Genomic DNA, 18,668 nt, shown 5'->3' with positions numbered 1-18,668 from the left:
ATCTTTCCCAGCATCAGGGTTTTTTCAAATGAGTCAGTTCTTCGCATCAGGTGGCCAAAGTATTGGAGTTTCAGCTTCAGCATCAGTCGTTCCAGTGAATATTCAGGACTGATTTCCTTAAGGATAGACTGGTCCGATCTCCTTGCAGTCCAAGGGACTCTCAAGAGTCTTCTCCAACACCACAGTTCAAAAGCATCGATTCTTCGGTGCTCAGCTTTCTTTATAGTCCAACTCTCACATCTATATATGACCTCTGGAAAGACCATCGTTGCTAGTCATTCATGTTTAATTCGTTCCCTCTTTCACTCACAGTCAAATCCAATCTTCGCTTCATCTTTCCCGGTTTCAGTTTAGGATGAGGGACGGGCCCTTTAAGGCCCTGGAAAGGGTTTCGGTGTCGGGTTTTGGCGAGGAAGCCACGCCCCGTCGCGTGTGCGTAGTCTCAGCGGGGCGGGGCCGGCGTCTCTCTGCTGCCGTCACTTCCGTTTCTCTGTCAGTCGCTAGTGAGAGAGCAGCAGGCACTTCGGCTACTGGAGCGGAGCGTGAGTGCACGGGACCCCGCCCCCACCCCTACCCGTCGAAGCACCGCTCGGCCGACCCCTACCTTCCCAGCTCGGCCACTCTCCGCCTGACGCCCGGGTTCCTTGTCGGCCACGGCCGCAGGAAATGGCGGCGCTGCCTGATCTCCCCCTTCCCTTCCTCGGCCTCTCCGGACCCCCTCCTCCGTCCCGGACTACGAGCCGCACGCGTTTCAGGCCCCTTGGCGCCTGAAGCTGGCTCCCGGGATCGGCCCCGGGGTAGCGGGTGAGGCGATCTCCGGCGGCGGGTGCGGCCGGGCGGGGCCGAGGAGCCTCGGGAAGGGGCCCGGGGCACCCTCGGGACAATGCAGCAGCGGCCCGGTCCCGGGCGGGGGCGCGTGCGGGGCCTGCGTCTCTGGGGTCCTCATCCTTGCTCCCCGGAGCTGGGACGCTCTAGGGGCGGGAGGGAGCGGACCGGGTCGGAGGAGGCCGGGGGTGCGGCGGGGGAGTCCGTGGGTGGAGGAGTGAACGGCTGGTGTGTTGGGGGGTAGTGAGCTCTTCGAGGGAAGAAAATGGCGCTTGGTGCAAGTCCCTCCTCTTCCCACTCCGTCTCCTCTGCATTTCGCCGCCTCCTACGCCCCCTCCGACCAACCTGTCTCCCACCGCCCCAGCCATCGCCTGTCCCGGGGTTCTGGAGGCTTGCTGGCATCCCGGGACCCGCTTCCCCCGTTTGGGTGCTTACCACCCTCGTGTGGTACCGAATCCTCGTGCCCTTTACTTCTAGTTTATCTTTACCTCTTATTTTCTAATCCTTCTTCCCCCAGGCCTTTATTAAAACTCGAAGATTTCCTTTTTTTTTTAAGCTGTTTTTTGCTTTTTCTGTATATTCCGCACGACTGTTAACTCGTAATTCAGTATTACTTTGCCTGAATTACGAGCCACGCCGTCCCCACTCCCCGCTCCCGAACAGTAAAGGCTCATTAAGTAAAAGTGAAAATATATTTTGTTAGTAGTTCAAAGAGTAGTTTAGTTACCATTATCTGGTTTTCATGACGGAGGGACTTATTTGGGTTAAACACGAGGTGGTTCTTTGAAATGATCTTAGCCACCCCGGGCACCTTTAATGAGCAGATGGTGTAGTTATCCTTGACCGTTTCAAAGTGAAAAATAGGTTATGTTCAATTTAATTACCTAAAAAAAAGCGCTTCTTGGCATTATTAGCAGCTAGCATACAGAAACAACTACATTGATTTTGGAGATTAGGCTGTAAAATGGAGCAGTAACTGGATTAATGTATAAAATGTGGTTGTGAACGTTGCTGGCTCCCCTCTGAATTTACTCTTCTTGTTATCAAGAAATTGCCAGTTAAAATCATCATGGCTGGGTGGAGCATGGTTTGAGCTTTTTGAATTTAGTGGCTAGAGTAGGGATGGCCCATTTCTTTTACCTTGACCTCCTCTTGTGAGACACATTGAATGCCATTGCTATGCAAGTGTAGTCCACAGCTGAATTATTTATGGTTGTTGAAGTCTTTTTTTTTCTCTTTTATTCAGCAAACATTTACAGTGTCTCTTGTGTATATTGGGCCCTTGAGGGCATATAGAAATTAATAGGGCTCAGTCTCTTCTGAATTGGAGATGCAGGGAGCGAAAGATACTTGCTATGAAAATACATGGAGTTTTAACACTTGGTATTACAAGTGCTTTGAAAAGAGGTAGAGCATGAAATTCCTTGAAATTTGGGAAACATAGAGGCACAAGACTCTGCTTTAGGTTCAGGCACTCTGTAAACTCCACAGGGAAGGCACTAGCTTGCGTACCTCTGTCTGGGGGGATCTCCAAAATCTAGGGAATTAGGGTCATAGTAGGAAGTGGAGGAAAGGATTTACCCCGCCCGTAAGCAGGTTCTTCAAATTTTAGTTACATTTCAGAGTAGAAAATCAGTGTGAAATGTAAGTGAACGTTAATTATGTATAACTTTGAATCAGAACTTGCTCGAACCTATACAGAACATGAAAAGTATGACTATAATGATAAAGCTAATTAGATAAAGACAGCTGTATAGTACAGTTGTCCACCATGCTATGTGTACATTGGGATTAATTCCTGCAATGAATAATTGTATGTAAGTCTCATTGGTGGGAAATAAAAAGCAATACTGAGAATTGTTCATATTTCTTCCTGGTTTGACAGTGATTGCTGTCAGCTGTCTTTGCAATGTACTCTATCTGTAAACATCTAACTCCTATCCATAATCATCTAACCCTGCTAAAATGAAGTATAAAAAGACCCACTAACTTTGAGAAAGAAATAGATGTAGGAGTATGAGATGTGTATGACATTTAGTTCTTTGCTGGGTTTAGAACTCTTCCCTCTGCATGTTATTTTCAGCATGGAAGAGCTTTAGATTAAGAGCATAACTTCTATAGCATTGTGCTCAGTGTAACAATTCTAGTGCCCCACAATGGTAGAATGAACTGTGGAACTTCTTGAATCTTTGGGGTAGAGTTAAGTTGAAGGTAATGAAAAAGTTTATGAATTATTTACATAATGTATTTTTCTTTCAGAATGCCTAAGTCAAAGGAACTTGTTTCTTCAAGCTCTTCCGGTAGCGATTCTGACAGTGAAGTTGACAAAAAGGTGACTGTTACTACTCCAGGTCATTTTTGTGATACTTAATTCAGCAGTGTTGGTTCTGAAGGACAGCAGAGCATCTCAGAACCTTAAAATGAGAGCCTGGATGGATGTTTCTGAAAGTGCAGGTGGCCCCTGACCTACTTGACTGAAATGCCTAGATGCTTGTGGTATACAAGCAGGCCACACCCTGAAGTCAGACTTGAGCAAGATTTCTGACTTCAGCAAGTTTCCTTTTGAGGCTTTTTAGGAGCCTTACAACCTCTACCTCAGACCCCAGGGGAATAGCACTAAGTTTAGGCCAAAGCCACTATTAGCTATTGCTTAGTAGACTTGTTAAACTGTAGGTATTCTTTATAGTGCTTGTGCGTTCTAAGTCATGTCTGACTCTTTGCAACCCCATGGGCTGTAGCCCGCCAGGCTCCTCTGTCCGTGGGATTTCTAAGCAAAAATACTGGAGTGGGTTGCCATTTCTTCCTCCAGGGGATCTTCTCTACCCTGAAATCAAACTCGAGTCTCCTGCATTAGCAGGCAGATTTTCTACCTGGGAATCCCATTCTGTGTAGTAGTTGAGCCATATTATATGAACTTTTTGAAAACAGAAATCAGTTTGATAGTCTTCTTAGCCTCTGAAGATTACATAAAATTTGGCTTGGTACGTTAAATTAGAATGTTGTTTACTCTGATCCTCTCCTTTTAGTTAAATCAGCACTCAGCAAAGCTAGCATGAAATTACCCATTTTGATAGAAAAGGCTTTTTCTGCATTAGATGATAATTGTGCTGTAAGCTTAACTGCATTCTGCTTAACTGAAGATCTCACACTGTAGTGAGGGCTTCTTCCACAACGGTCCTTTATCTCCTAGTAGCTACATAGTTGTGTCTCTGAGCTCAGTTAATAGTGTTAGTTAAAAGAGAGCTTCTATGAGGATCTTGAAATACATATCATAATTTTGCTTGGAAGATTGAAAAAAGCTTCAAAGAGCATGCATAGCTATATTTGAGAAGGAAATGTCTTTTAGTTTTTAATTTGCGCACAGTATATCATTTGAATACATTCATTTAACAGATTCTTTGTTGAGCTTTTACATGCAGGGAATGTACCAGTCTACAGGGACTATACAGAACTGATAAAAAGAGTAATTGCTTAGTGAGCTAATTTTTGCTGTTTATCGTAAACAGTACTGTTAATCCTGCAAGTACTTCCATTAGATGAATCCACTCTTTAGGTTTGTGTACATAAATATATACATTTTATTTTGCCTAGTATCATATAATTTGGTAAAACAGTAATAATTTATACCTTCCACTAAGGAACTAAGAAGCTTCCCTGAGAGCTCAGTTGGTAAAGAATCTGCCTTCAGTGGAGGAGACCCCTGCATTCCCTGGGTCGGGAAAATCCACCTGGGTGGGGAAGATCCATGAGCTGGCAAAGGGATAGGCTACCCACTCCAGTGTTGTTGGGCTTGGGGAACCAGGTGGGGCTCAGCTGATAAAGAATCCTCCTGCAATGCGGGAGACCTGGGTTCGATCCCTGGGTTGGGAAGATTCCCTGGAGAAGGGAACAGCTACCCACTCCAGTATTCTGGCCTGGAGAATTCCATGAACTGCATAGTCCATGGGGTCCTAAAGAGTTGGACACGACTGAGCCACTTTCACTTTACTTCAAGGAACATGACTGCCCTCTACTGTTTGAATTGGGAACTCTACTGATTTTCATGGACTGTTAGCTCTTTTTTGAGAATGAGTCTATATGAAAAGCTTTTATAGTAATGCTGCTTTTAAAACGTTTTGATTTTGAATGCTAGTCTAACACATTGCTGTCTAAAGTGATTTTTTTGTGATAAGGAAGTTTTGTGATGAGTTGTTGACCTCTGGTCTCCAGTACAAAATAGCTTTCTTAGCTTTCCCTACTCATAAACTGCCTGAACCAATTTAAGTCCCTTTTGGTTTTCTCGTCCTTTTTTTTTTTTTTTTTAAAGTATTTTATATATTTGGCTGCACTGGGTCTTAGTTGTGGCAATTGGGATTTTCTGTCTTCCTGCGACATGCAGAATTTTTTTCTTTTTTTTTTTAGTTGTGGCATGTGGGATGGATCTAGTTCCCTGACCAGGGATTGAACCCCGGCCCCCTGCAGTGGGATCACAGAGTCTTAACCACTAAACCATCAGGGAAGTCCAAGTCCCTTTTGGAATAGGCAGGCATAAATAATCATAAATTGGTTGTTGTCTTTCTAATTAGTATGTTTTTCTTTGTAAAAAATAACTGACTAGTAGACTTGTGGTTTCCAAAAGTTTTAAGTGTATTTAAAAGCAACAGTAGCCCCCCTCAGTCTTTTTTTTCTCACAGAGAAATTTTATATGGGATCCCAGTCTATAATATAACTGTTGGTCTGGTGAATACCACTCTAATGCCTGAAGTATCTTGGTTTCCCAGGAAACCCAAAAGCTTGAAAACATTGTACTAGATAACAGTGGTGTGTTAGTTTCATAGTTCTGTTGTCAGGGAAAACTTAAAACTTGCCTGTGTATATATTGATGATTTTTTATTAATAATTGTAATCTTTTGATCCTCCTAAGTCTTAAAAAGTAATGCAATCTTTTGAACCTGAAATGCATTTTGTTCTTATGCAAATTTTAACTATATTTTTGCTTTTCTTTCAAGCTGAAGAGGAAAAAGCAAGTTGCTCCCGAAAAACCTGTAAAGAAGCAAAAAACTGGTGAAACTTCCAGAGCGCTGTCATCCTCCAAGCAGAGCAGCAGCAGCAGAGATGATAATATGTTTCAGGTAAAACTGGTATTTCCTTAATCCAGAAGTGTTAACCCAGCTTGATCTGAAGAATATGAAAAGTACCTCATCTGATAAGGCCTACTAATCTCTTCTGTATATTATTCTCTTGACTAAGGATAGTCCTTGAAATATAAGAAGAAGTTGGTAGAAATGAAAGCAATTTATATGATGCTAGATTTTTGTTACGATCTAGAGTTCAGTGATTTTGCTGTATTTAGAACAAAGGGAGTTTAAAAGTTAGAGGAATCAAAAGAAGAAAGATTGAAAACTGCACATTCATAGAGAAGACTGGAGGAGCTAGGTCTGGCACTGGGCTGTGCACTGTGGATAGGATACTACTGGAGGGGAGACTGCGATATGACCTGCCTGATTTTGGCTTGATAACAGAAAAGGTAAATGAGAAAGTGAGCCTTCTGTTTATATATTGGGTGGGGTGGGGGGTTAGAAATAAGGTTGAGTAGTGAGGGAAATACGTTAGAGGGCTTTGATGAAATTACTGATACAGCTTTTTCCCTTGGGTTTCTTATCTTGTTTTAGGGAGACTTGTTATTGGCATCGTGGTGCAAGAAGGATTTATGGGAGAGGCAGTGATGATAAATTGATGTGAGGTGATAAGGGCTTAGATGGTTTTCCCAGCGGATGGAATAGTGATGATTAAGAGAGCTAGTGAGGAAGAGTGGACTGGAGGAATGAAGCAATCAGTGAAGACTGGTTTCAAATTTGAGACAGTAGAGATGGTTTCACTGATAAATGGCAAAGGTGGTTAAGTTTGGCCTTTGTGACCTGATTATAAGTGTGGTAAAGTGTCTTTCCTTTTGCACCTGGAGGATTTAGTTGGGAAATGTTCATGTGGGAAACATTAGTGCAGTTGACTGAAGCCTTCCACTGAAGTAAGCATAAACCAGAGAGGGAAGAGGAGGTGATTGAGTACATGTCTTGTGATAACTTAGGATGGAAGGAAAAAGAGGATATAGGTAAGAGAAGGTGAAAGAAAGTAAGAAGAGTGTGGTAATGGGAACAAGAAAAAAGTAAGTACTTTGTGGGAACATAAAAAAGATACAAAGGAGACGTTAGTATTAGTTGAAGCCAGAAGGTTGGACAAGATGAGAATGCAAACATGTTTTTATTAGAAAGCGAGACTTGTGTGTGTGTGTGTGCACCCTTTTGAAAAAGTTAGTGATGTCCTTGAAAGACAGAGTACCAGTATTAAGGTGAGAATGGGAAACTAGAAATTGGATGTTTTTATTTAATTTTGCCTTGTTATATGTCTGGATTAAGAAATAAGACACATGATAACTGTATTTAACACTGTAATGAACATTTGAACTGTACTAAGTGGATTTTCACTCTAGTTCTCTTGCCTGGAAAATCCCATAGATGGAGGAGCCTGGTAGGCTGCAGTCCATGGGGTTGCTAAGAGTTGGACACGACTGAGCATCTTCACTTTCACTTTTTACTTTCATGCATTGGAGAAGGAAATGGCAACCCACTCCAGTGTTCTTGCCTGGAGAATCCCAGGGACGGGGGAGCCTCTATGGGGTTGCACAGAGTTGGACATGACTGAAGCGACTTAGCAGCAGCAGCAGCAGGTGGATTTTCAGATGTACCAGTCATGCGAAAAATGGTAATGTGTTAGCTTGAATATACTAGTAGTTTTTTCACTCTGAGTGTCTGAATATTGAATCAAGTTGTACATTTTAAATACATACATTTTAAAATAAAAAATTATGTAAAAAATGACAAAGTGCAGATTATTTACTTATGGGCTTTAGTCTTCGGACTGTTGTATATTTTAGAGGTACTAGGAGTAGACTAATTCGATAGAGAACATAAATTGCTGTTTGTAAGGAAGAATTATGAAAGGGCCCTCATTTATTTGAGTAGACAATATGATTAAAACTATGATAAAGGCTGAGAAGTTAAAGTGCAGATGATTATGAGTGAGAAAATGCTGAGAATCTTTCCTGAGGAAGTGACATTTGAAGTTTACGACATAAAGGAGCAGCCAGCTGTGCCAAGTGTGGGGGAGAGGAAAGCATTTTCAAAGTAGAGGGCATTGTGCAGATGCCTTGAAGTGGGAAGGAGCTTGGATTGTGCAGGAAGGTTGGCTGAGAGTGTAGGGAGGAGGTCTAGTTGGTAAAGAAGGTGAAGGGTCAGCTCTTGTAGGGCTTTCCTATTGGGAGGCCATTTTTAGGAGTTGAACTTTCTCTTAAGTGCACTTGAAAGCTATTTTAAGGGGCAGAATGAAATGTAAAATCTGCAAGAGAGTATCACTTCCTTTCATAGCCTTTCCCCCTGTATAGAATGAAGGAATACTTTGGAATATTTCAACTTAATGTTTATACTAAAGATACAGACTTCTTTCAAGTATTTACTTGCAACTATCTTGGGCTTTTCTCTGATCAGTTCTGTTTGCTATATGCCTACTTATACTTGGATAATAATAGAGCCTCTGTAGCCTCTTAGTGGATTTTATCTTGTCTGCCTTACCCTTGTTTGTACAGATAAACCAGGACCCACGTTTAGAGATTTTATTATATTAGAGCAGGCTGGGGAAACTAGTTCTTTTATTATGGGGAGGTTATCTCACCAAAAAGAAGTGAGTTCAGTTCTTAAACCTTCATTTGAAAGGATCCCAAGCCTGAAAGGCTACTTATAGATGCCCCATTCTTTTGAAAGTGCCTCTGGGAGGGACATAGGCCTTATTTTCAGAGTGACTTTTCAAGATCTAGTCTGTGAAAGTAGTCTGTGTAGGCATTCTAAGAGAATTGTTATTGTTCAGTTGCTAGGTCGAGTCTGATTCTTTGCAACCCCATGGAATGCAGCACACCGGGCTTCCCTGTCCTGTCATCTCCTGGAGCTTGTTCAGACTCATGTCCATTGAGTTGATGCCATCCAACCATCTCATCCTCTGTCGTCCCCTTCTCCTCCTGCCCTCAATCTTTCCCAGCATCAGGGTCTTTTCCAATGAGTCAGCTCTTCGCATCAGGTGGCAAAAGTATTGGAGCTTCAGCATCAGTCCTTCCAATGAATATTCAGGGTTGATTTCCTTTAGGATTGATTGACTGAAGAGATAATACAACATTTAATTTCTGCCATTAGAGCCTTTTCCTTGAAATGGTATTTTGGCCGTAGAAAAATATTTTGGTGGTTAATACTGACTTTTAATTTGAATCCAAAGCATGTTAGAGTGAGTACATTCGTTATATAAAATGAAGACTTTATTAGTAACAATGGTTTGATAATTTATTAGAAAGGTGCAGGATGGGGTTTTTAAAAGGAAAATCAGTTACTCTCATTGTATTTTGTAAATTTGTAATAAGTTTTATTTAATTTTAAAAATAGTACTATATGTTTTCTATGTTTTTCATTTGCCAAGAAAATGCCTAGAAAATAGCTTCCAGAGTGGAACTTTGTTAGAGATTGCTAGAATCTTTAAGGATCCAGGTTATCAGGTACACTTTACCAAAGACAAATCTAAAATCTAAATTAAAATTGTTTGGAGTAGCCGTAAGACAAGATTAAAAAAAAACAAAACTAAATACTCATCTTTTGAGAATAGGTCACTAATTAGAAATAGGTCACTAATAGAATAGGTCTGCTCATTAGAAAATTAACTAGTAGAATTAGTTTTCTCTGTGTGTAGTGTGAGGTAGTTGTTGAGACTCATTTTTCACCCCTGTACAGATAATCTAGTTGTTCTATTACCGTTTGTTGAAGACTGTTCTTTTCCTGTTGACTCACCTTGGATATTTATAAAGAAAATCAGTAAATATGTAAAATATCTATTTCTAAACTCTGTTGTATTCCATTGATCTGTATGCCTGTCTTTACTTCAGTACCACACTGTCTTAATTACTGTACTTTTATGGTGAATTTTGCAGTCAGGTAGCGTAAGTCCTTAAACATTGTTCGTTTTTCACCTTCAGAATTATTTTTGCTATTCTATGTATTTTGTATTTACATACACATTTTATAATCAGTTCTTCAGTTTTTATAAAGTCTACTGGGATTTTGATTGGGATCGGGAAAGCTGAAGAACAGCTTGGAAAAAATCTGCAACTTGATCATATTGGTATCTTTCTCCATTAATTTAGATCTTTTTGAATTTCTGTTTTGTAATTTTTCTGTTATATCTTCTGTCAAATTTATTCCAAAGCATTTTGTGTGTTTTGATTCTATCTCAAATGTATTATTTCCTAACATTATTTTCTAGTCATTCGTTGCTAAAAATAAATATGTTACATAATATATGTAAATTATAACATTCTATATTTTATAAATGTGAAATATATATTTTTAATGATGTGTTACAATTTTCTCTGTTGATGATTTTGTCTGCTTTTATATCATCCTTTTTCTTGCTTTATTGCTATTACTTCCGGAACAGTATTGAAAAGAAGTGGTGAGAGCAGACACCTTGGTTTATTCCTGATGTCAGGGGCGAAGCGTGCTCTCTTTTCCCTCTAGTGTCTATCACTTAAGCTCTGGGATGAATGTGTGTGCTGTGGATTTGCTGCTTTGGACTGGGAGAATGAAAAGTTATGGAATAAACACAGTGCAGTTTTCTGTAGGGTCCCTCTTTGGAGATTTGTGTTAAAGTGGATGCTGGATATATTAAGGGAGCGTATAAAAAATGCACAGTAAGTTTTGCAGTAAGTTTCAGATTTTGGTGGAGCAGCATCATTCTGTGTCATCAGGCTTTCTTTTCCTTTTCACCCCCACAGTTCTTTGGTGCTGGTGTTCTCTGAAGCATTTTTGCCAAATTTTAGTGTCAGTTTATTGATCTATACTTTTTCCCTACTTAAAATAATTTATTTATTACAATCACAAATTATTTGAAAAATGTTTACGGACTTCAGATTGATGGTCAGCCATGTTTGGGAGGAAGAAAAGACCTCTTTAAGTTCGTCTTTGGCAAACAAAAACAGTTATGCACGTCATTGAAATTGTGGGTGAGGACGCTTGTGAGAAGCTTCTAGCGATCGAGGTAGGAGTTAACATAGCTACCGACAGTGTGTAGTGTTAACTGCATTGTGCCATGCTGGTTACATAAAATAACTGAGTATTATTATTAATTTAAGACTGAGTATTATTATTAATTTAAGAATGGCATTTAAAATGCCATTCATATACTTACATTGTCTTTTTTAAAAAATAGATTGCTTTTGGTCTTGATCTTTAATTTTTTTTCCTAGTGAGATTTTAAAGTTGTAACCATTTTCTACATCAGATTTCTCAGGAATAAAAGGAAGATTTGCAGAAAAGGTGGTGTTATTCTCCTTTGTTTTTCTTTGTTTTTTTGGTTCTTATTCCAAAGACCTACATAAAGGCTTCAGAATTCTCTTACTGGTATTTCAAGTCCTTTTCAGTATTTGCTCCATCTATTCACCCTATCCTTGAATCTGTATCCCTGAATCCTTGATCAGTATTGTGTCTTTCTCCTTTCCTTTGTCTATTCCTCATCACTTTTTCCTTAAGTAATGGCTTGTAGTTTTTCAGGGTCAGATTTCACCACTTGCAGTCTCTTCTACTGCTCAAGCCCACACTGAATGCAGAGTTGACTTACCTAATCAGTATTAATTTTGGAGGTTTTTAGTGTATTTTATCTATTCATCTGTCACATGGGCTTACCACAAAACCAGAATGAAATGGTGTTCACGTCAGTGCTGTAGGTGCCTAAGATAACTTTACGTATTCATTTAAGTCAATATTATAAATCACTGTTGGGAGTTTCACTGTGATAATTACTTTGGTCTTATTTAATTCATCCGTTAAAACAGTTTGCTGGGAACCCAATATGACAGGCACTAGGGATACAAAGAGGACTGTAAAAAATAAGCCATTAATACTGACAGTAAGATCACTGGTAACTTTAGAAAGGGAAGATGGAACCTGTCTGGAAATGGTAGATACGAAACCAGTGGAAAGGGAAAGAATGTACAATACAGTGCAGAGTTGAACTGCCTGGGTCCAGTTATACATGGATAGTTTTCAGTACTAAATACTTCATGATTTGTTGTTGGTTTAATCCTCAGATGTGGAGGACCTGGCTATAATTTATGCTTGGATTAACCCCCCCGAGTTGTTCCAAGGGTCAACTATATATGGAAGAAATGGGATACAAAAGGTATAGAACTTAGGAATTCATGATGATGTGGGTAAGAGATTTAAGGCATTTATCCATACTTAATGGACTGTATTTTCTCCACAAAGCATGAGACATACCCTGAAAGTAGGGGTCACACCAATAGGACAAGAAACTTATTTGAGAATGAAAAACTAAAGCAAAATGAATAATATCTGAGATAAGAAAAGGCAGCTTGAGCACATCACAGGCAAGGCGAAAGCCGTAAGTGTGTACTTGTGTTAGCACAATCCCGATAAAAGGGATTAATAATGAAGGGACCCAGATTTGTAAGGAAAGGAACTTTTTGATGTGTCTTAAGCACAAAATCATAGCTAGTATTTTAAGTTAGTAAGAGTGAAGAGTAGGTTTAAAATGGGTAAGAGGTAGGTAGAGAGAGTAGAGGTTTTGACTAGAAAGTGTAATTTCTTAGCTTACGTGCTAGACAGTACATTGCAGCAGCATAAGATATGTTGGAAAGTGCTTGTAGTCACTGTTGAGTAAAACCTTTTCCTTCCCTGTGCCATTGGTAGTTAGGCAGCAATAGATTTTTGAAAAATAGTTTTCTATGAAAGGTTCTAAATTCTCAGTTTTAGACTGTAAGTAGAGTGTGTTAAAATGTCATATGAAATGAATGTCTAAAAGAAAAAGCTCTCTTGTTCCCATTGACTGGAACTTTGGATTCTTATATTCAGAATGATTGCTAAACCAGCGTAGCTGGGCGAGTCTGTGGATTCCTATGGTTGTAGTTTGTACTAGATTTTGCTTTCTCATGATTTTTATTATAAAAAAAAAGACAACATAAAACTTAACCATCTTCCCCATTTTTAAGCATACAGTGATATTAAATATTTTCACGTTTGTTGTGAAACACATTTCCAGAGCTTTTTCATCTTGTAAAACTATTACATAACAACTCCCCCTTTCTCCCTATCCCTGCTGCTGCTGCGTGTCGCTTGTCGTGTCCAACTCTGTGCGACCCCATAGACGGCAGCCCACCAGGCTCCCCCGTCCCTGGGATTCTCCAGGCAAGACCACTGGAGTGGGTTGCCATTTCCTTCTCCCATGCATGAAAGTGAAAAGTGAAAATGAAGTCGCTCAGTCGTGTCCGACTCTCAGCGACCCCATGGACTGCAGCCCCCCAGGCTCCTCCGTTCATGGGATTGTCCAGGCAAGAGTACTGGAGTGGGGTGCCATTGCCTTCTCCCCTCCCTATCCCTAGCCCCTGGTAACCACCATTCTACTTTCTATATGGCCTGACTACTCCAGGTAGCTCATGTTAAATGGAATCATCCAGTATGAAGCTTTTTGTGATGGGCTTATTTCACTTAGCATAAGATCTCAAGGTTCATGCATGTTGTACCATGTGACAGTATTTCCTTCTCTTTTAAAGCAAAGTAATTTCATTAATGTATGTCCCACATTTAATGTAAAAATGATTGTAAATGTGACATGTACTTTGTTTCATCTTCTTAGAAAGATTTCTTTTTTAACAGTGATAGCTCCTTTGATGTAGTGTTGATATCGAGAACTGTAATTATTTTTGTGTTTAGAAGTAGAGTGAGTGTGCAGCAAGTGAGAATATAAATATGGATATCATTGTTAAACAGCTGTTTTATGTTTTTTTTCCTTTTGTAGATTGGGAAAATGAGGTATGTTAGTGTTCGGGACTTTAAAGGGAAAGTCTTAATTGATATCAGAGAATATTGGATGGATCCAGAAGGTGAAATGAAACCAGGAAGAAAAGGTAAGGTTTAATTTCCTAAATTTGGTCCTAATATTGGGATTATGTAAGCTTGAAATTGTTTGGACTTTATTTGAAATTGGAATAATGTTGGCAGTGAATAGGTCCTGAAAGATTCTCTTTGTCTTGTATAGCGTTTTTGGACATTTAACTTACTTTATGAGATGTCTTAAATATAGCTGTTGAAATACCTTCTCCTCCCCCAGTAATACCCCTAGTATCACTTTAGTTGGCTGCCACTTTATTATTAATTTGAATGGGTCTTTAAGAAGATGACCTCAGTTCCGAACTAGAGTGGGGACACTGGGAAAGTATAACAGCTGGAATGGAAAATCCTGATCTACAGCGTTGACTTCGGATTCATCTCCAAAGGATATTCTTTAGGGTGATATCCTAAAGCACAAATGTCCTCCATTTGTGCTTCATCCAGTCCCAAGCATGGCATCATCACAAAAGCACACTTTCTTTCATGAAACAGCAAGAGAATATTTGTGTACCAATACAAATCCTTATATTTGGCTGGTTAGCTGCTTTAGGTTGATCCTTAGCTAATGAAAAATGCCTCCTTATTTTTTCCTATTTTGCCCGCATGCCATTTTGAAAAGCACCATGGTTGCCTCATTGAATTTTGACTTTATTAAACTTAAAACCTTTGTTTTCACACCCTTTTCTTCTTTAGGCCACTTTTGGGTTGATCATTCAAATTGCCCCAATGTAGCCAATGGCAAATTTCTTGTTACTGTAAACATTTACTAAAGTGATTGATTAATCCTTCCTCAGTGTTGTCCCAATACATTCTCCTCCTCCTTCTCAATTCCACGGCCTCCTAGCAGTTTTTTGAGAAATTTATTAATTCTTCCATTTCTAGTTTCTCTCTTTGTATGTGTCAAGGAATAGAACACAAGAAGTTTAAAGTACAAAGTACTTTCTGTTCATACTTTTTCATCTTAAATAGGAACAACATGTCATTAGCTAATTTTAAATGTTTGTCAGGTGATATGCTGAGATTTTATTCACTTTGGCTAATTTTTCACAACAGCTATTTGCGTTATAAGCATCTTTTTACAGGTGAGGAAACTGAGGTTTAATGGAGTTAGTGACAGTGAGGCTGGTATTTGAACCTTGGCAGCATGACTCCAGAGTGCACGCTTAACCCAGTATGCATGATTTAGAAAGTTCATGGGCCATGTCTCAGGGCTTTTTCCAGAGTGAAATGAGTGCTTCTGGAAGAAAGCACAAAGTCATTCATGCTGAATTCCTGTGGAAATTGTGAGCAAATGTTGGAAACAGCTGGTTGTAGAAATGGGGTGTCACAAACCAAATATAAGCTTGGCCACGTAGCCTGCTAGTTTGTAAGCATTTGTGAGCCAGATCTTCAAATCATTATTTGTTCTCACTGGGTATAATAGGCATTATGTAGGATGTGGTGTTGAAAGTAAAACTGGATAGAAGGATGGACCTACAAAAGTAATTGTGATGAATATGACAAATAAATGTAAGAGATTTGATTCTTAGTGTGCCATTGTGCCATTTGAAATGGCAATTTTGATAAAACAGTATTTTAGTTGGAAGTAGAAAATCCTCAAAAGAGCTTAAGTAGATTTTTTTAACTTTTGATTTTTAAACATTTTTTTAGGTATATCTTTAAATCCTGAACAATGGAGCCAGCTGAAGGAACAGATTTCTGACATTGATGATGCAGTAAGAAAACTGTAAAATCAGAGCCATATAAAACCTGTACTGTTCTAGTTGTTTTAATCTGTCTTTTTACATTGGCTTTTGTTTTCTAAACATTGTTTTCCAAGCTGTTGTATATTTGGATTGCAGAACAATTTGTAAGATGAATACTTTTTTTTAAATGTGCATTATTAAAAATGTTCTGAGTGAAGCTGATTGTCAGTTTTATTAAGGAGGCTTGCTTTTGTGTCCACCACCTAGTGTAAAATAAAATCAAGTAATACAATCTTAACTGTTGTGGCCTTCTTTGATCAGAAGAGTTGGTACTGTTTAAGGCCAAAAATAACAGTTTTATCTACCTTTTAGTTTCAGCTCAGCCTTTCCGTTCAAAAGGGTTTGCTTTGCATTGAATTTATAAACTTGTGATTTGTGAAATTCATAGTTGATCTGTTCTAATCAGATGTCTGGACTTGTTTTTTTTTCCCCCGACCTCAGTGATATTTCACTTTCCCCTTTTTTCCTCACTTTTGTTTCTTTCTAATAACTATCTTGTCATGTTCAATTTTCATTTTGCCTTTGCTCTTTCTCTTGAATATGTTGTGCTAATTTGGAAAGTTTGAAACTGTCAAAATGTTAGTTATCTCAATAAGGTACTTGTAAGTAAAATATATGAGAACTACAATTACTAATTCTACTGTGTTAAGTATTAGGAGATATAGTTTGATAAACAACATAGCTTGTTTGAAAACTCCGAGCAAGTAAATGTATGTCATAACCTGTAGTATTCTGTGTAGTTGTTATCTTATTGCTTAGTCTGCAGAAAATAATAACTTAGGTGTCTGATTTGCTTTCACTTATTATACATACTCACCATGGGATGATATCTATAAAATCAGATATTGTTACATTAGACTAGGATTTAATAGAAATAATGAAAGCTTACTGGCCTAACATTTTATTTTATAACATTGAGTATGGATTATGGACAGCCAGAGATATCACTGAGCTTAACTGTCATAGTAAATGTCAGTTTTTAGGGGAAAGAGCATATTGAGCACATATTTGTGATTTTTGGCCTTTGCTTCAGTAGACTTGGTTCTTTTGCAGTTTATCTACTGGACAATGGCATTCTAGACTTAATGTTACTAAGTTTTAGCAGGCACTCTGAATTGATTTTCATTGAGCCATAATGATGAAGCAGAAATAGGCTGAGGCACAGATTTCAGGGGTTTTGTAGCAATAAGTAGGGCATGGTGTGCCTTAGAATGTAAAGGAACTGTAACAGATTAAGGCGGCAGTGAAATAGTTCTAGATAGAACAGTTAAAAAGAAAAGTTTAAAGATGTGAAAAATTGTTTCTGACATTTGGTAGCAAGTCACAAATGGTTACTGCCATATCAGAGAGTTGCACTATAATACCAAGTTTGATTACTACGTCTAAAACATTTTATAGTAGAATTGTCAAGGACTTATTTCAAAACCATCTGCCAGGTCACATGGAGTTACTTTTTTTTTTTCTGGCAGCTATGTTTCTTTGACATTTTAAAGATTTTTTTTAGAAATGTTTTTAAGCAGTAACCCTAATATGTGCATTAATTGAGGAAATAAATCCTCCTTTCTGATATTTTAGCCTATATCACATAATAGGTACCAAAGTGTTCAGAATATGTATTTTAGACAAATCATACTTGTTTGAAAACTTCCCCCTCATTTGGGAACAGTAACTGAATTGGGTAGATTTGTAAATTCCTATATATACAGAAAGGGTAGTTAGAACGTATAACTCTGATTTTGGTATAAATGAAAAGGGAATAATGGGTAGCTTTCGTAGGTTTATGTGAAATTAGGAGGTACGTACATTTTGAAACAATCTGCTAGTACAGAGATGGTGCTGAAATCTGTTACCTAGGCATTTTCTAGCTGTTTAACATTGTCATTAACACTTTTACCTAAGGAGTGTTTCTCTGGCAGAGTTTTGATAAGGTTCTTGGTAAATTCATTTTGATATATTACTGAATATATAATATACAGAAATTATCAATCTCGTATGAAAGGGATGAGAACTGGGTTAAAAGAAGAGAAAATAACTTGTGCTGGAAAGAAAAGATAGGGTAATGTTTTCTGTTTCAACTTTACCTTCTTGGTAAGATTTCTTCCAGGAAGAACGTATGGCATTTTGAGGCAATGGTTTCTTACCTAGTAATGCCAAAATTAATTGAATTCACATCAGCCCTTGAATGTGTGCAGTAGCAGGCCCTCTCTTAATGAATTTTTCCTCTGTGTTTTTTTAAACTACAAGTAGCATCTGACCAATTTCCAGGGCTCTTGGCATTTTATTTAAAGAACAGCCACTAGAAAAAAACTCTTATAATTTTGTTCTTGTTTTGCTTCATAAATGCCTAAGAACTTCTTTATAAAGAAGAATGCTCCTACGTCGTTAGCCAGTCAAAATGCTGTGATGATCAGCCTATTCCACATAATGTGTTTAGGAAGAAAGACAGGAAAAAAGGGTACATCCTGGCTTGGCTATTGAGGGGAAAAGTGAAAGAGCTGTGTATTGATTATTACGTGTTCCTGATGGGGGTATATTAGAAGAGTACTATGAAATTCTGAAATTTAAAAGTGCTAATACCTAGGATGTCTCCTGAAATTACTTGCAACTCACTTTTTATGGAAATTCAGAGAAACACTCAAAACACTTTTTGCTTTTTTTTTCTTTTTTAAAGTGGTGTTTTTCTAGATAAACTCTAGTGGTAAACATTCACATGGTTAACAAATATGTAATTCTGTACTTGTGGAATACCTGTCTGCTTTGTTTGGTACATCTTCCATGGAGATGTCGATGAATATAATACTGCATCTGTGAATATTTTAAATGTTGAAATAAAAACAAGAAATGTGCCCTCTGTGTCATCCCAGTTTCACAAACCGGAAGGTGAATGGCAAAGTTATCCGTTGAATAGGTTTTGTTAACTAGGACACCTTTTCTCTGTGAATGCTTTGGAATGTGAATTAGCCTTTGAGTGTTAAATCGTCTAAGGACCTCTGGGACTGGGTGATAAGGTCCTGTCTGTTTTCATTTACTTGATCCAAATGGAAAAATGAAAAATATTAAGGTATATATGGCCTCTTTTACCTGTATGAGTGCTTTGCGGTCTGATTATTCCTTGTTATAATTAATT

General features: G+C 38.6%; 1 protein-coding gene across 1 annotated transcript; it reads left to right on the top strand.

Moving 5' to 3' along the window:
* Positions 1–399: 399 nt before the first annotated feature.
* Positions 400–18,387, top strand: SUB1 (SUB1 regulator of transcription). The gene is made up of 5 exons (XM_069556129.1): positions 400–542; positions 3,085–3,157; positions 5,814–5,936; positions 13,705–13,813; positions 15,447–18,387. Exons 2-5 carry the CDS (start codon positions 3,086–3,088, stop codon positions 15,524–15,526), a joined length of 384 nt encoding a protein of 127 aa, XP_069412230.1. The 5' UTR covers positions 400–542; position 3,085; the 3' UTR covers positions 15,527–18,387.
* The last annotated feature ends 281 nt before the right edge of the window (positions 18,388–18,668 follow it).

This window comes from Ovis canadensis, chromosome 16 (genome assembly GCF_042477335.2).
Source record: "Ovis canadensis isolate MfBH-ARS-UI-01 breed Bighorn chromosome 16, ARS-UI_OviCan_v2, whole genome shotgun sequence".
NCBI lineage: Eukaryota > Metazoa > Chordata > Mammalia > Artiodactyla > Bovidae > Ovis > Ovis canadensis.
The sequence above is the reverse complement of the archived record's forward strand: the minus strand, read 5'-3'. Positions and strand labels throughout refer to the sequence as shown.